The sequence below is a fragment of the Equus przewalskii genome, chromosome 26 (assembly GCF_037783145.1).
Source record: "Equus przewalskii isolate Varuska chromosome 26, EquPr2, whole genome shotgun sequence".
Classification (NCBI taxonomy): Eukaryota; Metazoa; Chordata; class Mammalia; order Perissodactyla; family Equidae; genus Equus; species Equus przewalskii.
The window spans coordinates 24,634,871-24,661,536 of record NC_091856.1 but is presented as its reverse complement, the minus strand read 5'-3'; the positions used below and the strand labels follow the sequence as shown (position 1 = coordinate 24,661,536).

Below are 26,666 nucleotides of genomic sequence, written 5' to 3'. Positions count from 1 at the left end.
TCATAACAATCATTCAGCCCAAAATGTCAACAGTGCTGTCGTGGAGAAACCTTGAGATAACCCCACTTGTACATTTTTTTCCTCTGATTTGTCACAGGTAGAGGGAAGAACTCTAAAACTTTCAGTATTAGGGAATGTCAAATGTTTGTGGCCTATTCAGCATACGCAAGTACTGATAATAGTGTGAAATTTGACCAGAAACATTTTTGGCTCCAAATCTTTGTTACTGTGTTTATTTCTTCTTGGTGATGATGTGAGTCCATGCATGAGACTGAGTCTAAAACAAGAAACACAAAGTGTCCTCTTAGGACCAAAATTTTGAGGCTTGTGTGAAAAGAGTTGCCCTATGTTAAATATGACCTTGAAATAAAATGTTTTTTTCCTTTAGATGACATCAACTACTGAGACAATTGGCCAAAAATTAAAACGCAGCTGCAACCACTCTTGTCAGCAATGAGAGTGTTTCTGACATTGTTGGTCTGAAAATATTCTGGACTGAATTGAAGCCAACCTATCGGTTGCACCACATTGTCATCCTTTTCAGTCTATTGTTGCTTAGCAATTTTCCTACCGTTGTTCCTGCTCAATATGGTTCAGAACTCAGACGGTGGTTTAAATATTAGCCTACTGGCCCCCGTTCAGAAGATATGTCAGTAATATCACTTCCATGAGAACGTTCATTAACTACTCATACAATTCCATTAGTCCCAACAAAATTATAATGTCTAGCTTTACAGTTGTGAGACTCCTGCGTAACAAACATTATCAAAATCTAATGCTTTTATGGTAGATCATTTTTAAAAGTTGCCATTGTGGATGAATGTTTGATCCATCTCAGACGTTCATTAATTTCTGCTTGTATTTTACCTTAGAGAACAATTTTCACTAATACTTTGCATAGCATGTACTACCTATATTCTTTTTATGGAACAAAGAACACTTGTAGGTCATAAAGAGATGACAATATCCTCAGGTCAGAGCAGCAAGGTAAAAATGTCCTTCATTTCCCACTGCATACAAAATGAAGTCTAGATTCCTTAGCATGGCCTTAAAGGCCATATATAATCTGCCCTCAACCTATCTTGCAACATCATCTCCCTTGGCCCACCTGATCATGCATTCATTTATTCATTCATTTGACAATTTGTTGAGCGTCTAAGTGTCTTTTAGGCACTATGATAAGTTCTGGGGTGTATCCCCTTTGTATGTGTTAGACCCAGTACCTGTCCTCATGATACTTGTGGTCTAGAGGGGAAAACAAACAAGTGAAGAGGCAATTACAAAACCCATCACCCTAACCATCAGTCAGCCTGACTATACCTAGAGAGTTGTATTTCAGGATGGGTCTGTGCATGCAACTGAATGAAGACTTGAGAAAGCCTAAGAGAGCAATAGCTTCATAGCTTCCTGGCCATGTCCTGGTCATTGATGGGTCGTTTCTGGTCCAAGAGTTCTTGGGAACACCTCAGCATTTGGGAGACTGCCTTGGGATTTCAGACTTGTTCTAAAGTAGATCAGTACAGGCCTCATGGGCCCAAATTCAAACCAGACCCATTCCAGGGGAGATTCAGAACCGTTTCCATGTCTGAGACATTCCACATGGAGTCCAGGATGATAGTCCCCTCCCATGTTCCTTAAGTTTAGAGTGATTCCCTAGAAGCAGAGCATGAGACGGAGAGATTCTCATGCAAGTGCTTTATTGCAAAACTCCTCTCAAGAGAAACCTGTAAGCAGTCAGGGAAGCAGGACAGGGCAAGAGAGAAGCTAAGCAAAGACATGGTTTCAACTGAGGTCTAGCCTCAGCCTGATCCCATGAGGGGCTCTGTAGCATGAATGGTACCACAAGGTTGTCCCACCTTGAGGCGAGGGAACTAGTCGGTTGTGCCCCTAGAATCAGTAAATTATTGACTGTGGACTAATCCCAGGAGAGGATGTAACTTCCCAGACATTTCTGGGCAAGCTGTCTCCTATGGCTGAGCTGAATTACTTGGAGAAGGGAGCAATTAGGAAACTTTAGCAGCCAACACTCACAGCACCTGTAGGATGAGTGTGCTGAGCCCAGTAGAGGGGATCTGGTCAGGCATCAACTGCATTTGCTATACTCGGAAAATGTGCAAGACCAGAGCAGCCTCCAAGTATTTTGTGTCTGTGTCCACCTTTGAAACATTTTCCTAGAGGTTCCCATTTGGGTGTCTTTTCTGCTTTACTCATCAAAATCAAGTGTCTTGTGGACACTAAAAGGTTGTCATTTAAATTCTTAGGCTTCCTTCTCAGTGATCCCACTATCTAACATTAATAATTAACCTGAAGACTAATTTAACCAAATTCTTCAAGCTGAGTTCACAAAAAGGAGGGCAGTTTCAAGAAAGATTGTGTCAACAGTTTAGTGCTAGCCCAGCCATCGACATTTTAAGTATAGTCTGTATTTTTTTCTACTTGGGAAGAAGTTGGGGACAGAAACAAACGTAAGTGAAAGATCCCATTTTCAGTGTATTTTAGTTGTAGTTTTATAGAAAGCAGAATTCAGTCAATGCCACATGAAATTAGCTTTCTACTTCTGAAAATTCCAAGTGAATTTCCTCTTTTCTTTATCGTCCAATGCCATTACTCTGTTTTTTAATATGAGTACTTTGTGAGCTTCGCATGGGTTGTATTTTAATACTCTGTATTTTTCCCAGGCTGTTATTCCTGCCCTGGGGGAAGAGTAACTTACCAATTGGTATTTTGATTAAAAATGGATTCTTCAAAAGACCGAAGCAAGATCCCTATTTGCACTTCCTGTAGAGAACTCTATTAAACATTTCCTTGGCTGTAACTGATCAAAATCACTTCCATCTACCTCCTTGAAATTTCAGTCTTAGAATGCTTCCAAGAAGCTATCCTGGCTTTATCACAGATAATAAAATTTTAAGAAATAAAAAGTATATTATTAAGTATAAGAAAAACATTGCTAATTTGAATTGATTCTCCTAAGTGAAGAACATTAAAAAATGATGTTTTATTAACAGATTGATTCTATAATTTCACTCATTCAACAGGTATATTGTATCAGCATCTCAAGTAGTCTATGTTGGAGCCCCTGAAAATGTAATAATTCAAGCTCAGGGATACACAGAATCATTTGCTGCGACCATCGCTATTAAAAGTTATCCTGACAAAAATTTTACATATTCTTTTGGCCAAGTTAATTTATCTCCAGAGAATAAATTCCAAAGCTCTGCAAACTTAACTGTATGTATTCTTCTTGTAGTTTCTTTTATCTGCCAAAAGTTTCCTTGTAAAATACATACGTAGATGGTACATTGATCCTGTTTACATAGGTGGGTAAAAATGTGATACATCGCACTATTATGTGAGTTCACTAGTTGAGAGATAAGTGCCATATGATTACACGTGTAAGTAAGGGGGAAATGTTAAATAGAGAATCTGCTTCTGATTTGGAGGCAATGGAAGGAAATGTAAAAGTTTGAATGAAGCAGATAAAGGTTATTAAGGTGAAAAGATTTGGTAATGTGTTGAAAACTAAGTCAACCAACGCACGTTCCCATTTCAAAATTACATGATGAATACTAGAAAGAGATAATTTTTATATTTGAATTTTATATATTAGGAGGAAAAAATAGAGAGACATAAATATAGGTTTGACTCTGTTGATCTAAAAATTTCAGAGAACTGAATGAAGAATATTTCGAACATTAGTTTTCCTGAACGATATACATATATATTTTTCTAGAAAAAAATCATTTTTTCCTGAAATATCTATTTATCATAGGCTTTTTGCACTTTCTGTTTGGACTTGAATCAAACAAATTTTCTTCCAAATAAATTTATGAACAATGTGCGAGGAAAATTAGAGATATGTCCACAACATTATTACTATAAAATATATTGACCATAGGCAATATATTTGAAGAGGACAACATACCAATTGTATAATGACCAAAAGACATGCAAAACATCAGCAAAAGAAAGGTTTCAGGTTTCAACTTTCAGTATAAGTCCAAATATAATATAAATATAAGAGAGATTTTGTTCCTGTACACTACCATGTGATAAGTCACTTAGTCCACTTTCTACCTGACATATGGGTCACCCCATTCTCCCACCCCTCCCTTGCTGATAAGCTTTTCAGCTTTTGATCTTTTCTTAATGACTTTTTATTGTTTATTAAAAATTGATTTTCTTTCAGTGATTGTCATTTTTAATAGACATTAAATCTGGATCAATTTTTTTAAAGTAACTGTTTCAAACTAAATTTGATAAGAAACCAAAATACAGAGTTGTTTCTGGAGAAAAATATGTTTAGTTTTATTTTACAAAATGTTCACGTTTCTTGCATATAAACAACTATTCAAATCATTTTCATAGATACCTAAAAGACAAATGCTTTTATTATCTTAAGATTAATATATGATATTCCTCCATTAACTCTTTTTTTTTTTTTTTAACAGATACAACCAAAAGATTTATCTGGAGGACAAAATGCAGTTTCACATGTGTATTTAGAAGTTGTATCTGCTCATTTTTCAAAAGCAGCAAAAATTCCACTATGCTATGACAATGGATTTCTCTTCATTCAGACAGGTAAATCTGTTTACAATTCAGATCAGTCAGGTATAATAAAGAGGGAATTTTAATCCCTGGGGGAAAGTGGGATGAATCAATTAATGGTATTGGGTCAAGTGGCTTATCTTTTGGGGAAAAAATGAAGTTTTTAAAGAAGAGTTTAAAAAAAAACGAAGTGACGTATTATAGAAGTTCAAGTTAATACAGAGACTGAATTTTAGCTTGGAAAAACTCATTTTTAATTCTCAATATCATCTCCTTTTACAAAGAATATTTCAATTTCCTAGTAACATTGAAAGTTGTGAGCTAAACTGCAAAATCTACCTAGCAACATCTGCCTCCTCATGTTTCCATTTAAAAATGATTTCAGTTTTGTTTCAGTAAATTCCCTCTTACAAGTTATCTCAGGGGCAGGAAGGAAGGTGGAGCTGATGGGGGTGGACTGAAGGCAGCAGCACTTTATGAATGGCCACTGAAGATGATGGTGATAGTGATGATGCTAATTAGTTGAGATAAGATGGAGATCACCGCATAATTTTAGCAACAGGTCAAGGTCCCTGCCAGTACTTTAGACCGTCAGAACTGCTTCTTGGACATCTGATCAGAAGATGCCTGTGTAAGGAAAGCAGTCGTGCCTATGAAGCTCTCACCCTTCTACATACTCAAGTACTTAATTATACCTTGAGACACACAGATTCTCGCCTGTATCTTCCTCGCCTGAATCTTAGAGAAGGCTTCCCTGGGTTCTGTTGACACAACTTATTGCTTAGATTTTTCCTCCTCCACTCTATAATAAATTCAGATACCAGTGAACTGCAGTCATTCTTACCTATCAGTTGTTTAAAAATACAAAAAATTGAGTAAAAATATTTCTTAATGAGTTGAATCATATTTTAAATGCATAAAGAGAAATATTTAAAAGGACCCATTCAAGACATTTTTTTGTGAAAAAAATTTGGTTTTTCCACTTTAATATAAAGTTCACGTCCAACATCCTATCATCTTTCCCTTTAAAGTTGGATTTTATGTTTTCAGTTTTATTAATTTTATTTTTAATTTCATGACCCTCATGTTATAGGGTTATTAATAATATTGCCAGGTAATTTAGAGTTGAACAGAGTTTCTAACAATGACAATTTTTTTCTGACAGTAAAAGTTAGAATTTATTCATTGGATGAAGACCTAAAGCCTTCACAAAGAGAAGTTACCTTAACTTTTATAGTTAATATGCCATTAATTTACATCAAAATTTAACCTTGGCATTTCCATTATATGAATGAAGAGTTTTCATTATTATAATATTAGTCAAATGTGGTGTTAATTTATTCAATATTACATAGCAGCAAGCATTTATTTAGCGTCTTTTGTGAGTGCAACCTGGTAATTTTATACTTTTATTCCAATTGACAATTTTTGTGTATAAATTAAACGTTCATTGAAATATATTTTGATGGCCCCATTAAAGAACACCGTTTGGTGGCACCATCTCCAAAGTGGGTCAGTTAATTAGTTTGTATCCTCTTGCTGTCCGTGAAACATGGGCAGATGTGACAAGCGTTGTAGAAGTATAAATTGTGGTTCCTGTGACAAGTGCATGGCATGCATTATATCATCATGGCAACCTTATGGGATCAATATAATTATTATCTCCTTTTATAGATGAAAAGGCTGAGGGTTCGAGAAATTAAGGAATCATGAGATCATACTGATAATAATTAGCTGAATCAGGACTCAAATCCAGAGCTCCAGAGCTTCAGCACTTAGCTTCTCTTGATTTATTTGGGAGATTATGGAGTGTGTCCTTCTGTGAGCATTTGAGTTCAGGATGCCGGACAAATACACAGAATACAGTAAACCAAGTAAGGGAGGATGTAGGACCAGTAGCGGACCAGCTCAAAGGGGAGGCAAAGTGGAGATGATTACTAAATTACACTGGAAGCAATATGAAAGGACAGGGGCAAGTCCTAGCTCAGACTTAAAGGAAACCACAGAGAGAGTTTCATAGAGAGAAGCTGGACTGTGTCTCAGGGGACATGCAGAAAGAGCAGAGGTCTGGAGCCAGGAAGAAGCAAGATGTGGAGATGACCATGACAGTGACATGACTGCAGCAGACTGGCTTGGAAACACTTTAAGAAGAAACAGTGGCAGCTTTGACATCTTACTTCACCTTGGGAGAATTGTGGGGGGAAGGAACTTAGTGAATATTTCTATAAGAACTACCAATCACATATTATATTTCTGTATGACTTCTGTATTTATAGATTGTTTTAAAAAAATATAACTTGCTTTTCTCTTCGCTCAAAGGATCCAGAAGGGTCAGAGGTTGCCGTGGTTGGAAAAAAAAATTATACCGGAGTTATCAGTTTTCCTGACTTCAAGATTCCATCTGATGCTAAGTATTTTAAATGATTTGTTGATAAAGTGGTTTCTCTTAAAAGCAGTGGCGGGAACTAGGGTTATTGAACCGTCTGATGGAGCCATTTACTCGTGGATGAAAGATGCTAATGTAAACGAAGTTTGGTTCTGGCTATTCTTCTCAGGCCCAGTGAGAGTCCTTCCTGCCTAAGGGAAGGTGGCACCCAGCTGAGCTCTTCTGCATCAAGGCAGGGGGCCTGATATATACTGCCAGCTGTAAGCACCAAGCTAGGTTGCTCTGTCCAATTTAGTGAGCACCTTCCACAGCAAGGTCCAGGTAGTGGATACTGTGGGAGACAGACCTTGCTCTGAAAATTCTGAGAGTATAATAGAAGAGAGAAAAATATATATACAGGAGTCTGAGAAGGACGAGTCAAGCGCTGGAGGTGTAAAGCCTAGAAGAAACACCTGAACATGTGGAATCCCAATGCTGGGCATCCAGGGCCAAGTCCATATCCCCCTCACACCGGAGGTCCCAATCCTGCCCATCCACCCCCTGTCAATCCTGCCTTTCCTCCAGGCCCCCCTCCCCCAGGACCTCCCCCTGGGAATCCAGCTTTCCCCCCATGTGGGCCTGCTCATCCTGTGCCACCGCCAGGCTATCCAGGATGCCCACCCTCAGGTCCCTACCCCCCACCATGCCCACCACCTGCCCCTGGCATGCCTCCTGTGAATCCCTTGGCTCCTGGCCTGGTAGGACCAGGAATGGTGATGGACAAGAAGATGCAGAAGAAAATGAAGAAAGCTCATAAAAAGGCGCACAGACACCACAAGCATGGCAAGCATTCCTCCTCCTCCTCCTCTTCCAGCAGTGACTCTGACTGAACACCGAGCCTGGACCCTTCCCTCAAGTCTCTCCAGTTCTGCTCTCCCATCAAGCTTCAGATGCCATCTTGTACTGGGGGAAATTAGCCCTCATGTACACCGCCCCCCTCCCCCGCCAATCTGAGCCTCAATCTGCTGTTTAGTCCTAACTGGCTAGGGAAAATGGGCTAGCAAAGGCCGTCTTCTCACTACTTGGATAGAACTTGAGCTATCGAAGCTTAAGTTTATTTTGATGAGTTTAGCAGAACTATTTTTTGAAGATGATGAGACCTTTGAACTAAAAGCTGAAGACAAGTCTAAGATCTGTAAAATGTGATTTTTTTCCCCTTTCTTTCGTAATACTTGTGGTTGGGGAGGTGTTGTGGAAATTTAATTACAGGGGGAAAAATAAAACCCCTGTACATTTTTTGCAATGGTGGCGCACATGGGTGATTTAGTGGCAAATACATTTCCCAGCAGGCCTTTATTGATTGTACTAACCTCAAAGCTGCTGGAAAGTGGGGTCCATTTGGTTGATGAGCTCTGCCATTTTGGAACCTAATCTCTACTCTTTAGCTCATATGCCATCTCAGGTCCTCCTCTCATTCTCCCACTCTCAGTCCTAATAAAGCTGTTTTGCCTCGTCAAAAAAAAAAAATAATAATATATATATATATATATATATACAAATGGAAGATATCTACTAGTAGTGTTTAATATTCCACAGAGGCTTTGGAATTTTCTCTGACATTTATTCCTAGAACTTAGAAGGTATTTTGAGACTTTTATATTGCATAATGCCTTGAAAATGTAACACTTCAAAATGGTAAGGGAACTGACATTTATGGATCTTCTACTATGTGCCAAGCACTCTGCTGGGTCCTTTATCATTCCCATTTTCAAGATAAAGCAATTAAGGCTCAGAGAAATTTATAAGCTTGTTCACCACACAGTTTTTAAATGGTGGAGATCTCTCTGATGGCCAGACTCATTCTTGCTCTTTCCTTGTACCATGCTGCCCCTCTGAAACTGGCCTTGAGTTGTAAAATTTCCAAAACTATATATTGGTATCATTTTGATAAGTTTAACCTGATCAAAGGGTCCTAGAAATGTAGTCTTATTTTCTGGTATACTGTATAGTATATTATATCTATTAATACAATTAAGCTTCAAGATGAGTTCATCAACTGAGTAATCAATGCCTTTAAATTAAAAATATTTTCCAGCTGAATATATACTGTGCTATACTAGAGAATGAATCAAACTTCAGTGTGTTTATAATTCTTAAACTTCTTAAAATGCACAATTTTGTTTATAATTTTAAAACGCCTTTCAAATATGGTATGTTAATTAAGTGGTGCATAAATCTGAAGCTGCTGTCAGGGTCGTCTAAGCATGGAGTTGTGGTCGAGGGCTTTGGAGCCAGAATGACCAAGTTTGAATCCCAGCTCCACCACCTAGTAGCTGTGTGTTCCTGGCCAAGTTACTTCCCCTCTCTGGGCCTCATTTTTCTGATGATAAAATGAAAATAATAATATAACTTATTCCATAGAATTTTTGTGAGGATTGAATGAGTTAACACATGTAAACCACTTAGAACAGTGCTTGGCCCTTACTAGGGGCTCATTTGAATATTAGCTACAATCATTGGGTGAACTGAAGATATATTATTTGATGATACCTAAAATTTTAAATGTATTGCTTTCACAGATATGGTTTATGGACAATTAAAGCTAAATACAAAGAGGATTTCACAACAACAGGAACTGCATATTTTGAGATTAAAAGCCATGGTAATTTCTCATAAATTACTGAGATTTCCTGTGTGCAATTAAAAAACTGTTCTCAATAATTTTGTAGATTAAAAACTCATGAAGAAAGGGGAAGTGAGGAGCAGTGGACAGACGTGGACTGGGAGACAGACGGCCAAGGACCTGGGGCTCTTGGTCTGGCTCACCTCTGTTCGGTCTCTGAACTTTCTGGGCCTTGTTTCCTCACCACAGTTCTGCAAGGGGTCACATCCTATAAGAGAGTGGGATTAGATAATGTCCTTGCAAGACCCGTGGTTCTCTGACTCTTAGGAATCATCTGGTTCAATCCTCTCATCTACAGATAAGTCCAGGTGGGGAGAGTCAGACCCAGAGAAATGGGGTCTAGGTTCTCACAGCCACTTTGTCCAGGCTGAGAGCAAGAATGCTCCCTCTGAACCCCAAGCCAGTGCTCCTTCCCATTGGCCCTAAAAATTGATGATGTGTTTGGAAAATTACAATGTTTGGGACAAAATATAGGATACTTATTTTGGAAATATTCATATTAATTGTACTAATAATTAACTTATAAAGAATTTCTTCTATTCATTTCCCATAGGGGCTTACTAGACTATTAATTTGTATGTTTTTATATAAATTCATTACTGAGCTGTTTAAACCATGTTTTCTGCACAGCAGGTTGATGAGGGGATAGAGAAGTGTTTATAATTAGGAGAGAAGAGCAAGCACGTGTAAAAATTTGAAACATATAACCTGCTAAAGCCGCAGCAGCGGAATGCCCTCTGAAGCAATTAACCTCAACTTTGGAGTTGCTTATTGACACTCTTGGACACTGTTCCTAGTTTCAAAGTCCTTGCTCTGTCTTTTCACCGGTACACTGGAGGGCATTTTTCTCTGACGCGGAGAGAAGCAGCCAGAACAGAGACACTTGCTCTGCCCCTCTCCTGCCAGCCGCTCACCACCTGCCCTGGCCGCCGTGGAGCCGAGTCTCCCTTCTCTCCAGAGGGCAGCCTCTCAGATTGGGGTAAGCAGCCTGCAGGGCAGTGCGTGGTAAATAGCATTGTGAAACCTAGCATCACTTCTTGAATGGACATAAGGAATAGACATAGTCCTATAAGCAGCCAAAAAGTATTATTTGAATTATAGCTTCAAAGAGATGGAAAGTCTAAAACTTCCCTTTGTTCTAATCCTCATTTTTGGAAGTTAATTTCTACAGCTGATAACTAGAAAATGTCTTTCCTACGTGAGTGTTTGAGATTTATGCTCATATTTTGGACACTGAGTGGAAGAGAATTGATAAACACAAGATGCTAAAGAAGCAATAAATTTCCTATTTAATAAACATTTATCAAACACTTAAACAATATAAAAGACACTGGGGGAAAATGTTTACACAGATAAATAAGATGAGGACTTGTCCTCATGGAGCTCACACTTTGACAGTAACACACATGCTCTAGTAAAGCCATCACTGCTGGAGCAGAAAGATGAGACTGACCCCTGACTGGAGGATAAATAGCCTTCCGAGGGGTATTGATGATTGTGTGACAAGAGGGAAGGATATCTATGGTACTGGTGTTTGTTCGTCTATCTCATTGTAATAAAAGGTTCCTTGCTTGAAATAGAGTTTAAAGGATATAATTTTTTTGCTTAGGTTTATATTCGGCAAAACCACACTTCTTTATCTTAATAGAACCAGAAAATTACTTCATTACCCATAAAAACTTTGAGGACTTAACAAGATTACTCTAAAAGCTAGGTAAGAAAATTATTATTTTCAGATTCATCTAGCCCCTGAATGGCAAACAGGTTTCATTTCCAGAGTCAAAAATGGCTGCTTGGTAGTGCTTGCCTGGGGTCCTATGTTAAGCAAGACTCGGAGGGTCAAGGTAAAAGCTGCTGTGATTAATAGTATCTCCCAGAGTTGTGGGAAGTGGGTTCAGGGAGATTTCCTGAAGTGTATTTGCCGATTCCAGTCTTACAATTGTTTTACACTCTTGTAAGCAAATAATCCTGAAGACTGAATATCGTGGTGACTATTCAGGTGACTACAACTGCTTAGGTATTAGAAATATGATATGAAAACACTCACGTCTTATTTGTGACCTAGTTAATATTAATTGATCATACAACTTAATTATCAAATGTGGTTATAGAATTGATTGAACAGGCCCAAAAATCACACTTGGCAGATGAGCTAGTGGGAACACTGGCTTGCCTGTTTTATATTTAAATAGGGAAAGTTCATGTTTTTCTTTGACTCAAAAGGCAAATATGGGGCTAAGCTGAAAATAACTTGCCTCCAGTACATGTGGGATGGATGTGGTGTTGCGCCTTTTGCTATAAGGAGCATTGAGGAGAGGGTCCCTATTGTTGCCACACCATGCTTCAGTCACAGAAGTATGCCCCTTACAGAGACCTGGGTCCTCAGCTCACTTCTCCACTAATTTGCTATGAACTTAAAAGCCGCAGGAAGTTCAGCAGGTTCTTTTTCATCCCTCTGAGACTGAATTTCCTCATCTGTCAACGGGAATAAAAATACCTACCTTAGCTCTGCCTCTGCAGAGCGTAAGGATAAAATGCAATACTGGGTGCGAACGCTGTTTCAAGAGTAAAAAGCAAATTTCCCGTGGTTATATTTTATCTATATCTCACTACCCGTAATTGATTTATCAAAAAAGGGGTTTATTATATTCTCTTCTGACAGATATTCTTATAATAAGAATGTAACTGAGGCTGAATTTCTGTCTTTTTTGGGTTAAGAGAAGATTTAGATGATAGTGGAAAAGAAATGATGCTTGAAGCAAAACAAAAGACAAAGGTAAGAAGAGATCAAGTTACCTTCACAGAAATGGAGAATTGGGGGCAATTCACCAGAGTATAGAGTTTAAAAACGGGCTTTCACTCCTAAAAGTTCATAGAACTAAACTAGACAAAACAAAACCAATAATACTTGGGTTTCTGGAGGTTCCACTGATGAAAACAATTAAGTTACAGTGATATTTGTCTTCGATTTGGAAGTTTGAGTTTGCAAAAACCTGCTTCCAGTAGCAGTTTTATTTATTTGTGGACATAGTATCCAGGACATTAGATAAGGTTTCGTCAGATAGATAGTAGTACCCAAATTATAGCCTCAGATGCTGAACAGGATGAGACATGATTTTGACTCAAAGATTTTCAGTCCTACCCAGGGTTCTTTTTCCGTGATTTTGCAATATGGCCTGAGGCTTCAGGCTCCAAAGAAATGACCTAAATCTTAATCAGTTATAAGCGTACCTCATAGACTCAAGCTTATGCTTTGTGTTACCACTAGCTGTCACCACAATGTCATTGTCAAGTGAAGATTTTGTAGGCTGATGAAAGCAGAATTTGCTATTCCCTCTTAGCGAGTTCTCTAATACTACAGCTTCTATCTTTGTGTCCCCCTTTTGAAACACAGCCGATCGATGGAGCTGCACAAATCAATTTTAATACTTCAAAGGCAATTAAAAATCTGTCATATAAAAGTCTAAAAGATTTAGATAACAACTACCTTAATATTTTTGTGGAAGTAAATGAAAGTACAGATGAGTTCCTAAAATAATCTAGAAATTCATTTCTCACAGCCTTTTCTTATTCCAAAATTTGGATAGAAATCTGCAATGTTGGGCAAGTACAGTTGCCAGATATGCTCTGCCAAAATACTGTCCACCAGCTCTGTGAGGGGGAGATGCTCATGAAAGACATCTTTCTGTAGTGGTGACCTCCCTACTCCACATGCAAAGGATAGCCTTTTTTTTTTTTTTTTTTAGGAAGATTAGCCCTGAGCTAACATCTGCTGCCAATCGTCCTCTTTTTTGCTGAGGAGGACTGGCCCTGAGCTAACATTCATGCCCACCTCCATCTACTTTATCTGTGGGACACCTACCACAGCATGGCTTGCCAAGCAGTGCCATGTCCACACCCGGGATCTGAACCAGGGAACCCTGGGCCGCCGAAGCAGAATGTGCGAAATTAACTGCCGCGCCACAGGGCCGGCCCCTAGGATAGCCTTTTATGTTATTAAAAAGAACAGGTAATGCTGGTACCAGAAAATTTTACTTGCAATAAACAAATAAGATGGTAAAATTATTCACATTATGAAAGCATCCCTGAGTCATTTGGGTGTTTGCTTACATATTATTAAATATTTTACACACATCTTCTACCATACTACCTGGTATCTGTTTGAATGTTGCCTTGAAAATGAGAACGTGCTATTTCACACTTGAGTGTCTGTTTTAACCAGATTGTCGACTACTTGCAGGCATGAGGCTCTGCTTGGTTATTTGAAGAAAAATAAATGGGATAAATGGTCTGATAGATGGTCTGGCACTGAACGCTGTAGCTGAAACTCATGAATGGGGATCTTACCAACCTCTTGAAAACCACACTTTACTAGTCCATGGAGTGGCCAGGCTCTTCCACAGTGACCATAGCAATCATCCAGACTTAGGATAATAAGTGCATATGAATGACCAAGGAATGGATGAATGGCTTGTCCTTATCCAGATAAAGAAATCCAGAGGGACAGAATGGGTGCCCATGCAGACTGATGTGCTGCATTGTACTTGCCAAATTCTCAGAATGATGCATGTTATTCCAATAAGTAGATTCTTCCAAGAAACCAAAGTAACTGATGTCAAATGCATCCTCTCTCCCTACACACTGGATTTGGTTGTTACTCCTCTTTTCCTGAAGCCTGGGATTCCATATTCCATCAAGGTTAGATTAGAAAATCTAATACGGTGCATTTTTAGTCTGTGAAAGGACAGAGGAAAAGAATCTCTGCTACATGTTGCTCCTGTGTGACCTTCAGTGTAAACACTTAAATGGAGAATAGAATGAGGGCGGGGAGAAATAGGACCAGGCCATGTTGAAAAACAACTGTCTAGATCCAGGCCTGGTAATAATTTCACTCAACCCATGGCTTATATACAAGCACATAGCACAGTGCCCTGCTCTTATTAAACACTCAGTAACTGTACATTGAACTGAATGTAATTCATATATATGCCAGGAGTGGTTAAAACACAACGATAAGAGAACCACATTTGACTACTGAATTAAATTCTACCAAGCCCGTGCTTGGGAATGGATTATGTTAGGGTTTTCTTTTTGTTAAAGAGTCAGTATTAACTCTTGGAATGGACTTGGTCCACCATGTGCAGGTGAAGGGTGCCTTTGCCCATTTCGCAGGAGGGATCACAGTAACCCTGAAGGCGAAACTCCGGAGAAGACAGTTCTGGATCCAAGAAAAAGCACAACAAATTACAATGATGGAGTAGCTTCATTTGTAGTTAACATTCCCTCTGACGTGACAGTGCTGGAGTTTCACGTGAGCAAAATTCTCGTTTGTTCTGTCTTCTAATAGCACCTCAGTCTGTGTGGTCGCTAGCATGCAGGAAAGATGAGGGAGATTTTATGTATAAGCCTAGTGAACTTCTCTGAAACATTTGACTTGTGGGCACAGGGAATACAATTCAGTGTACTGAACATTCCATAAAGGATATGAGTGTCAATTTTGTGTCTAGGAAGTAATTTTTTCTTCTTATGCTAAACATAATACTATTCAATCAGGAAACTTTAGAACAAGAACTGCCAGTGGAACACAAGAATACAGACAGGGTCTTCTCTGGTCCATTATTTCCAGCTGTCGTCATCTCTTCCTCAATTCACATGCAAACTACACTAAAGAATAGCCTGCATTCCTTTCTTCCCCTCCCAGATCTCCTCAGACTACGAGATCTGGCTTCGGCCCCCACCACTCCACTGAAACTGCTCTCACCGAGGTTACCTGGAGCTACTTGCCGAGATCGCTGGATATTTTTCAGTCTTTATCGTCCTTGCCTTCTCTAAGACGTTTGGTGCAGTGGACCATTGTCTTTTTCTTTCAATAATCTATTCTAGCCTCTGTGACTCCACATTTCCTTGCTTTGTCTTTTTCTCCTTTGTTCTCTTTATACCTTCCAATTTGGACCAGTAATCCCTAGCTTGCCCTCTAAACGGGGGTGATCCTCAGGGTTCTATTTAGACCCTCCTGTCTTCTTACCCGACACATTTTTATTTGACATATATCCTCTGTGATTCCATCTGCTCCCATAGCTTATGCTGAAGACTCATCCTAAACACTCAAGATCCTTACAGACGCTGCCTTCTCCGTATCTTTTTCTTGGATCTTTCAAAGAAGCATAAACATGGCTTTGTCCAAAACTAACAACCAACCACCTGCCAGCCTCAAACCTAGACCTCTCCCACTGCCCTGTTTCAGTGAACAGCCCCACCGCCACCTAGTTATTCACTCTCCTTCCAGTCACTCTCCTCGTTTTGGCAAAGGAGATAGAGTCATCTTTCTGAGACACAAATCTGATCTTTATTGACCTTGTTCTTGCTCCCCTCTCCAAACGCATTGCTCATCACTCTTCCCATCGCACCTCAAACTCCAGCTACACTGGGCAGTTTGCCACTCCCTAATAGCCTGCTCTCTATTGCCACAGGCCTTTGCAGGTCTACCTCAAACTCTCCTTCCTCAGTTCTTTGATTCCCTAACTCCTGCTTATTTGGGGGTCAACTTTTCAATCATGTCCTCCACTCATGTCCTTCTCTAACTACCCTCTGTTAATATGAGTATGTTTTCCTTACCCCATGAAAGTCTCATGGATTTCAGGCTTCCTGAGGGCGAGAGCTGTGTCCATCTTATTTACGTTTGTCCCCAGCAACTAGCATAGTTCCTGACACATATTAGGGACCAGTAAATATTGATTGGCTGAATGCATACATTTCTTTCCAAACCTAAACAAGAGCCAAATATCATTGTCTCCTTTTTCTCTAATAGCATGAACCATTTTTCCTCTGTTCTTGTTATCAAGTTACATTCACCAGCAAATAACCTAATTCTTCAGCTTCAAGGAAAACATAGATGTTTCCAGCCTCTTGTTCAAGAACTAGTACAGCATGGCACGTATATTTATGAGTTCACTGTGACCCTGCACTTTACCCTCAAGAACAGATCTTGTTTACTTTCCTAAATCCTTCTCCCCATCTCTCTCCTGAGAAGTGGTAAAATTATTCACCACCATATCCATTCACAACTGATGTCTGTGTTAGCTTTTAAGAATTATTGCCACATCTCTACCCACATTTTCCCTTTCCCCAAATTCCTAGTTTCTGCTAGCCTGTGGCAGAAGGAAATGAGTCAATAAGTTGGTATGTCATTTAAGAAAGAAGGCCAACCCTAGATCTAAGATCCTTTCTCTTCTTTGACTTCACTGAACTCTTCCACTGTAGCCTAGATTTTCATAGTTAATTTTATTATTTTTTTAATCAATGGCCTTTCTGTAATCACTTGATAACATAGCTTACCTTACTGTTAAGGCAGTGGAATGCCAATCTGCTTTTCATAAGATGCTGTGAAGCCTGAAGATTTATAAGGTATGTGGATACATTCATACATGTCAAACACTTAGAACCAGAACTGGCACTAAGTGAATGCTGGGAAAGTATTAATGGTTACCAACACCAACACCACCATTACCATCTTTGTCATCATTGATACAAAGTTTAGGATTAGTGTTTTACATTTATTGACACTATCTTCTTTAGGTCAAAACTGATGACCCAGAAGAATTCAGAAGAATCCACAAGAATATCAGGCCAGCAACGACTATCAAGCAGTGGCCTACAAAATCACGTAGCCAAAGTCTCCTTTCCCTTAGCTGGACAGACAGTTACAAGAGTTTGCTTATGGGAGAACATCTGAGCGTAACTGTTACCCTTAAAAGTCCATATGTTGACGCGATTACACACTACAATTACTTGGTAAATTCAATACTATCTTACTTGCATCTAGTCCCCTACCTGCAGCATTTTCTTATGCAAATAATCTTTTAAACGATTCTTATCTGACACAAAACAGTCCTCAGTTGATATTTAGTGAATGAATAGGTGAACTCACATAGCATTTTATAGTCTATAAAGCACATTCACAAACATCCCCATAGCAGAGCCTCACAACACTTCTTAGAGCTGGGGGACAATGGAACAGATTGGAGAGGTTGCGTGACCTGCCGTGTTCACAAGTAGTTGGTGGTAGATTTAGGATTTTGTTCACAATCTTCTGACTCCTAGACTGATATTCCTTCTATGGCATGATGCCAAGGGTTTGATCAGAGCCTTCCTTCAGTCCCCAGACTAGTCAGTGACCTCAGCAACGTTTCACCGCCAATCATTTGGTCAACGTTTCATTACCAAGCATCGGACTGCCAGGCCTTGCTGGCATTCCTTAAGAACATTCCCTGTTTATGAAGGGAAGAATTTAAGTCCTGAGCTCAAGAATGGATGTAGTGATTCCCAGGCGTTGTTCATTGCTGTTTAAAATACGAACTAGCAAGATCAGCAGCATATTATATTTGAAAAGTCATGGGCTTTGAGTCAGCAAGGTCAGAGTTCACTTCCTAGATAAATCCATGTTCAGAAACAAACCTTTGAATGTAAACAATTCCAAGCTATCTTTGTTTCAGTGACCGATAACATCATCTTGTTTACTAGGTCATTTGTTGGAATAAGCAATAACCTCATTGATTCTGAGAGAGGCACCTTTTAAGCTAATGAGACAGCTTATGAGCTTCAATTTCTATAACTACTAAATGAATAAAACCACAATATGCAATTGGGAGGATTGAATATGTTCATGTTTATGTGCCTAATGCGTAGTAGATGCTCAATGGATGTTAATTCTCTTCCTCTTTGTCACCTGCCTAACTACTAGCCCAACTTTAAGTCCACTCTGATGAGTATTTGTTACTGTGTATTTTTAGATTTCATCTAAGGGCAAAACTGTACACTTTGGCACAGAGAAGAAGCTCCCAGGTTCATCCTACCAACTTTTAAACCTTTCCGTGACTCAGCACATGGTTCCTACAGCCCGTCTCCTAGTCTATTACACCATGACAGGAGAGCAGACTGCAGAATTAGTGTCTGACTCAGTCCATCTAAATATTGGAGAAAAGTGTGGCAACCAGCTCCAGGGGAGCCGAATACTCTCCCCAGCCCGAGTTCCTCCTGAGTGACTGTGTAATCTCACTTTAACATACTTTCTTTTTCAACTAATTTTAGATCCATTTGTCTCCAAATAAAGACATATATTCTCCAGGCGAAGCTATATCTCTTACTGTGGAAACTCAGTCAGAATCGTAGGTAGCATTATCATCATTGAACGGTGCTATATATGGCACCCAAGAAAGAAGCAAAAATCCCTTGGAAAGAGTTAAGTATGGTAAATGCTGTGGTTACTGATGCTTGGCGTGGCTTGGGGCCAAGTGGCCACCAGGATTCTCTAAGGGTTCTGGGGGTTAGTCATGGGAGCAGAATAAAGGAAAAGGATGCAATTATACTAATGTCTGACTTCTCAGCTAGATTTAAGGATAATAATATCAACAGCTAACATTTATTGAACACTTACTGTGTGCGGAATATTCTTGTAAGAACTTTAAATCATTATCTTATTGAATATTCACAACCATCCTCTGAGATGCATATCAATGATAAAGATATTTAAAATCTTTATCTAGTGGAGTTCCCATGTTATCCACGAGGAAAACTGAGACACAGAGATATTAGGTGACTTAGGGCCTGGGTGGAATCTCAGCACAGAGTAGAAGCAAGTGACTTGTTTGGTCTGAGTTACTTCTTTTAGTTATCCTTTTAGATATATAAAGGATAGTTATCCAGTTAGTTTACCCTCCAATTTATTTTATATTACATGAACACACTTATTTGGGAATATCCTCAGTGAAATGCTAAAAGGCAATTTTCTCTGGGAATAAACTAAAATGTAGTTAAATCCACATTCAGAAACAAACCTTCAAATGCAACCAATTCCAAACTATCTTCCTTTCAGTGACTGATGACATCATCTTGTTTACTAAGCTGTTTGTCGGAATAAGCAATAACCTTATTGACTCTGAGAGAGGGCACCTTTTAAGCTAATGCATAAAATTAAATTTCTTGCTCACTCCAGGGAAGAGATATGACTGAAAATGCTGGGGTTCTAGTGCACTGAGTGTATTAAATCCGTTGGAGAGGTGATGGAGAGGGGAGCAGAAAACAGGGGCATGGTGTGGGAGACTATATGGCTACATACGAAACTGCAGTCATGAATAGCTGTCTCCCCTTGCCTGTCCCTTCCCCAGCCAAGTCCCTCCCTCCCACCCGCAATAGCCCATACACTTTCATGGGTCACATGGGTCATGGTCACAAGCTTTGAGGAGGAGTCAACCCTCCGCACCAAAAATAATTCCCTGAGCATCCTTACCCATTTCTGTGCTCTTCTCTATCTTGGGTGGAGCAGTAAAATGCAGGGTCTCACCCCTCTCAGAACTTACAACCTAGAGCTGGAAAAGGACCATGAGGGGTAGTGAGTATTTCATTTACTTGTTCATTCATTCATTCGTTCATTCAAAGGATATTTTATTAGTTAATTCAATATGCAAAGCCTCAAAAAGGGAGAGTGTAGGTTGTTTTCTAGGAACTTCCATATCAAAGTTATGTGCTGAAGTCTTGGCTCTTGAGTGAATTTTGAATAGCATGTGTTTGTAAAACTCATGAGGTGAAAACTAGGGAAAGAAAGAAAGGTTTGGAAAACTGGAGAATTAGATTTTAACATTTAAAAGTGAGTGACTTGCAACTAACACTATCCACAAGTCAGGTATTCCTCATAACAGCCACTGAATATTGTTTTCTGGGGGAATGATTTCCTTTCTGAACAGGTACTTCGATCTTTCGGTAAAAGTGACCAGGACTGTGGAACAGGTGGTGGCAGGAGTAGTGCTGAAGTGTTCTACTTAGCGGGACTCCCTGTCCTCACCAATGCAAATGCAGATGACTCCCAGCAAGATGGTAATTGTTTTCAACCAACTAACGTTAATATTTTTGTTATGGAAATACACAGCTTTTCCTGGACCCACACTCATTCTCTCTCCAAATCCTCACTGTTCCCACAGCATAATTTTTTTAATTAAAACTTTCTTAATCTTTATTTTGTTGTGGTAAGAATACTTAACATGAGATCTACCCTATTAACAAAACTTTAAGTGTACGATACATTATTGTTGACTATAGGTACAATGTTGTGCTGCGGATCTCTATAGCTTACACATCTTGCTTAATGAAACTTTATGCCTGTTTATTAGTAACTGCCTAGTTTCCCTTCCCACAGCACCTGGCAACCACCATTCCACTCTTTGATTCTATTAATTTGGCTATTTTAGATACCTCATATAAATGGAATCACGCTGTTTGTCTTTCTGTGACTGGCTTATTTCACTTAGCATAATCTCCTCAAGGTTTATCCATGTTACTGCATATTGCAGAAGTTCCTTCTCTTTTAAGGCTGAATAGTATTCCACCATATATAAATGGTACATCACATTAATTGATTTTCATATGTTGAACCATGCTTACATCCAGGAATAAATTCCATTGGTCTTGGTGTATGCTCCTTTTAACATGCTATTAGATTTTATTTACTAATATTTTGTTGAGGATTTTTGCATCTATATTCATCAGGGATATTGGCCTGTAGTTTTCTTTTCTTGTGGTGTCTTTATCTGGCTTTGGTATCAAGGTAATGCTGGCCTCCTGGAATGAGTTTGAAAGTGTCCCTCCTATTCAATTCTTTGGAAGAGTTTGAGAAGGATTGGCATTAATTTTTCTTTAAATGTTTGGTAGAATTCACCAGTGAAGCCATCTGGTCCTGGGTTTTTCTTTGATGACAGGTGTTTTACTACTGACTCAAACTGCATACTAGTTATAGGTCTGTTCAGACTCTATATTTTTTATGATTTAATCTTGGTAGGTTGTATGTTTCTAGGAATTTATCCTTTTGATTTCTTCTAGGTTATCCAATTTGTTGGCATATGATTGTTCATAGTAGTCTCTTATGATCCCTTTTATTTTTGTGGCATCAGTTGTAATGTCTCCTATTTCATTTCTGATCTTATTTATTTGAATCTTCTTTTATTCCTAGTTAGTCTAACTAAAGGTTTGTCAATTTTGCTTATCTTTTCAAAAAACCAACACTTAGTTTTACTGATTTGTTCTATTTCATTTATTTCTGCTTTAATCTTTGTTATTTCCTTCCTTCAGCTAACTTTGGACTTAGTTTGGTCTTCTTTTTCCAGTCCCTTAAGGTGTAAAGTTAGGTTGTTTATTTAAGATCTTTCTTCTTTTTGAAATTAGGTATTTATTGCTATGAACCTCTCTCTTAGCATTGCTTTTACTGCATCCCAAAAGTTTTGGTATGTTGTATTTTCATTTATCTTGAGGTATTTTCTAATTTCCTTTTCTATTTCTTCTCTGACCCAATTGTTCTTCAAGAGTGTGTTCTTTAATTTCCACATATTTGTGAATTTTCCAATTTTCCTTTTGCTGTTGATTTCTAGTTCCATTCCACTGTGGTCAGAAAAGATAATTGGTATGATTTTAATCTTCTTAAATTTGTTAAGACTTATTTTGTGACCTAACATGTAATCTATCCTGGAGAAAAAAATCTGTGTACTTTTGAGAAGAATTTGTATTCTGCTGTTGTTGGGTAGAATTTCTGTATATGTCTGATAGGTCCATTTAGGTTAGAGTGTTGTTCAACTCCTCTGTTTCCTTATTGATTTTCTGCCGGATGTTCTATCCATTACTGAAAGTGTGCTGTTGAAGTCTCCTACTATTATTGTATTGCTGTCTTTTCTCCCTTCAGTTCTGTCAATATTTGCTTTATATATTTAGATGCTCTGATGTTAGGTGCATATATAATTGTTATATGTTCCTGTTGGATTGACCCTTTTTTCATTGTATAATGTCTTTCTTTGTCTCTTGTGACAATTTTGACTTAAAGTCTATTTTGTCTGATACAAATATAGCCACCCCTGCTCTCTTTTGATTACCATTTGCACGGAATATCTTTTTCCATTCCTTCACTCCTACAGCACAATTCTGATAAGCTTGTCAGCACTCTGTGTAAAACCCTTTGTCAGCTTCCAATTACCTCTACAGGATAGAATCTATCTTAGGTGAGATTAAACTGCTCCAAGATCATCTCCTTTCTTGTGTTCCTTCCTTCCTTCTTCAAAGGCCCTGTGCTCAAACCTCACTTGTCTCCTTGGGGCACCTGAGAGGGACCCTTGTTCTATCACACCTCTGCCTGGAGTGCCTTCCTCCTCCAATTTGCTATAAAAGCTCAAGCTTCACCTTCTCCACTAACCCCTACTCCCAAGCTGGCCTTGGAGAACTGACCTCTCCTCTTGTATTAGTGCTCTCCTCTTGTATTAGGGCTGCCATAACAGAGTGGGTGGCCTAAGCAACAAACATTTATTTCCTCAGTTTGGGAGGCTGGAAGTCCAACATTAAGGTGTCAGTGGGGTTGGTGTTTTCTAAGGCTTCTCTCCCTGGCTTTTTATGGCCACTTTTTCCCTGTGTCTACATAGGGTCTTTCCTCTGTTTGCGTCTGTGTTCTAATCTCTTCTTATAAGGACACCAGTCGTATTGGATTAGGACCCATCCAATGACCTACTTTAACTTCAGTTGCGTCTTTAAAAACACTATCTCCAAATACGGTCACATTCTGAGGTATGGGGTGGGGTGGGGGGTGGTTAGGACTTCAATATGCAAATTTGTTTAGGGATACAATTCAGCCCCTAACTGTTCCCTTGTACTCAGTATGGCATTATAATATCAATAGAATGAACTCCTATTCCACGTCTTTAGATTTTTGAGATATCCCTTGATCCTGGGGACTGGATTTTACTGATCTTTCTGTTCTCTAATGGAAGAGAGGAGGCACTCACTAAATATATTTTAAAGAGGTGAAGAAACCACCTTTAAAATGTATGTATTCGTTGCTTTTTCTCTTATCCTATTTGAGCTTCTTGAGGTAATACTCTTCAAAGAGCAAATAATGATACCACTACCAAGAAACATGCTCACTCTACTCGCATACATCCCTGTACTAAGGGCATATAGAGATCAGAATTGCTGTAGGAAATAGAACATGATCTCTGATAAAATGTGCCCAGTCCAATTCTGTGAATTGATCATTCAGATAATTTGATGGAAGCATTTATTCTAAGGGATATTCTCTGTTTTTCTTTTTTTAACAGATGGATCATTTAAGAAAATTCTCAGGTCCAGAAGAGACTTGAAAGAGGAAATAGAAAATCCAGGTGCTCCAATGTCTCCTGTTGTTTTCAGAAGTTATGATGGAATCGCCCAGGGTCTGCTACATTTTGTCATTCTAGCTGGTTGATGTAGAGCAGGTGAAAAAGATCGGTGGGCACTTCCAGCTTCTATTTTCCATAGGGGGAAGGCAAACTGGGTAAATTAACCTCCATTTATTTATCACAGTCTTAACCTAAAGGAAACAGGTCACCATCATGTTCATTCTCTGTAGTTATAATAGAGTCAGTTTTTAATTGTCTCAGATTTTACTCTCTGTCAGGGTAGCTGGTATAGCAGTTAAATGTATGACTTCCATTAAATTCTCACAAAAGCTAGGTCTGATGAACTTTAGGATGAAATAATCATAGCTAACCCTAATTAAGCACTTACTATGTGCCAGGCTTTGTGGAAGCCTCATAATCAGATTTTCTCATTGAACATTCATGCCCATCACATGCGGTAGGTACTCTTATTACCCCCATTTTCCAGATGAAGACATCAAGACACAGAGAAATTAATCATAATTAACACGCCCAATGTCATGGAGCAGTGAAAGGCACAGGGAGAATTCAAACCCAAGTCAGACTGATAGCAGAGCCCACTGCACTGGTGACCACTATGTTCTACTGAGCGCTACTCCTTTTCTTTGGTGCATTGATATTCAGGACTTGTCCAGATTATTTGGGAAGGTGGGTCTGAAAGAACCAGTTTTTATATACCACTTAGATTTCAGGTACACTGTCAATAACATTAATTACTGGAGGAGTTACAGATACCATGCTTTAATACTAATGATGATGACATCAATAAAGTTTTCCCATTACAGTAGGTACTTGTCAAAATAGCATCTTTAGAAGACATCACATAAAGAACAATGTTTTTAGAATCAGAGAGTGGGCTTGACTCTTGGCTTACTATTTATAGCTATGTGACCTTAGCTAAGTTACTTAATCTCCTGGAGCCTCAGTTTCTTCTTCTGCAAAATGGAGACAATTTCTGCCTTGCAGAGTTAGTAGAATTAAATGAGATAATGCAGGAAAAGCACTTAGCTCAGGAGGAACTCAATAAACAGTAACTCGCAATGCTCTATTCTTTTTAAAGCCCCCTTACCAAAGCCATGTTCTGACCTAGGCTAGACAGAAATTACAATCATTTATTGATGGCAAAGTGAGTTTCTGCAAGTCCAAATGACTGGGTGAGATGGGGCTGCCACAAGTATCAGAGCTTCCATTCTGTGGTCCAGAGGCCTTTCACCTCATAATACTGCCTCTTGGCTCCAGCCCTGGCTCTGCCCCTTAACAGCTGTGGCCACATGGACAAGTCTCTTCCCCTCTTTGCATCACCCTTTCCTCATCTCTACGTGACAGAGAAGGACATGATCAATTCTAAAGTCCCATTCAGCGGTTTTTGAGAAAACAAGAGGACAACCTAAGTGAACACTCTTGATCTTCTGTACACCCATGCAGGCTTTATACTGACTGCAGCCTGACTGTCTCAGCCAAGTGAGTGTCCAGTGGGGAGTGACTATATGAGGGTTTTGAAACCAATCATATCCCATGAACACATGATCTGAATAAAAAAATCCCAGGGATGTTTACCAGAGAAAGGCTAAGACTTAGGCGGTCATGATGATTATCTTCAAATATTCAAGGAACTTGTGATTACGTGAGTTTTTCTGCACAAGAGGAATACCAACAAGGGGGCTGGTAATAGGAGTTAGATTTTGGTTTAGAAGATGTCAGGAAGAATTTTCCAGCGATTAGAGCTCTCTGAAGTGGAACAGGCTGCCTAGGGAGGAAACAATTTCTCATTCTGGAGCTGTTGCGGCAGGGGCTGGTCGACCAGTGGTACTAGATGGGGTGTGGGCAGGGGGCACCCGGGAAGAAGTTGGACCACGGCCTCTTAGTCCAGCCTCAAGATGTGGAATCTGTCCCTGGCTAAGAATGGTGGTATCATCATCTCAGCCTCCAATTTCAAACATCCCCGGATGCGGAAGTGCTGTTACTATGGAGCCTATCAAAAGGAGGAAAGAGCTGCACGGATTACCATTGGCCCGATTTGTTCCAGAGCTTTCTCTCAGTGTTGTAACCTGGCAAATCACCTGTGGAATGAGACTTTTCACATCTCTGTAATCGTGGGAAGGCAAGGTACATGTAAAAACTCCTACTCCTTAGGCAGTGCAGTAGGAGGGTGCCAGGCAGAGTTCGTGCTGCCGTGGGAAGAAGTACTTCCAAAATAGGTTTAATGTAGAAAAAAATGAAGTATAAACTCTTGCAGTTAACTCGAAAAAGCAGAGCAGGCAGTGGCAGTAATATTAACTTGGACACCACTAGTCCCAGCTTTACCACCAATTCACTGTGTAGCAGCTATGGTCATTATTTATCCTCTAAGAGCTAATTTGTAAAATGAAAATACTTGACTAAATGAATCTGTGATATGCATTCTGTGCATGTGTCACTGGCCCTGAGTGATACTTAGAATCTGGGGAAAGAAAATAGTATAGTTTGAAGAACCAAAATATTATTCTTGATTCTGCCACAAAGCATAGCCAACAAGAAATATTAGAAGTAGAAGGAATTCCAATAATCATATATAGAAAAGAATTTCCTTTAGTTCAGTTTCATATGGTTTGTGTGGACAATAGTGATGAATGCAATTTATTAAAATTTTGTTTAATGACCTACTTTTCAACCTATTTTCTTTGGTTTCATTTGAATTCTAGTTAACTGTATGATTGTGGAGATCACGCAAGTCAGGGCAGAGAACAACTAAGAAAAATATTGCAATTTAATTTTACATTGTACTTTAAAAAGATTTTTTTTTTTTTTTAAAGATTTTATTTTTTCCTTTTTCTCCCCAAAGCCCCCCAGTACATAGTTGTATATTTCT

At 39.1% G+C, this 26,666-nt stretch overlaps 2 protein-coding genes across 2 annotated transcripts; both read left to right on the top strand.

Moving 5' to 3' along the window:
- The first annotated feature begins 7,307 nt into the window (after positions 1-7,307).
- On the top strand, positions 7,308-7,933 carry LOC103555554 (proline-rich protein 13-like). Its single transcript, XM_070597026.1, has one exon. The coding sequence runs from the start codon at positions 7,396-7,398 to the stop codon at positions 7,804-7,806; it is 411 nt and encodes a 136-aa protein (XP_070453127.1). The 5' UTR covers positions 7,308-7,395; the 3' UTR covers positions 7,807-7,933.
- Positions 7,934-9,212: 1,279 nt separating this feature from the next.
- Positions 9,213-26,461, top strand: LOC103550434 (complement C5-like). Its single transcript, XM_070596963.1, has 6 exons — positions 9,213-9,251; positions 10,397-10,578; positions 14,772-14,910; positions 17,175-17,390; positions 20,339-20,468; positions 23,720-26,461. The coding sequence occupies exons 1-6, from the start codon at positions 9,213-9,215 to the stop codon at positions 23,863-23,865; spliced, it is 852 nt and encodes a 283-aa protein (XP_070453064.1). The 3' UTR covers positions 23,866-26,461.
- The last annotated feature ends 205 nt before the right edge of the window (positions 26,462-26,666 follow it).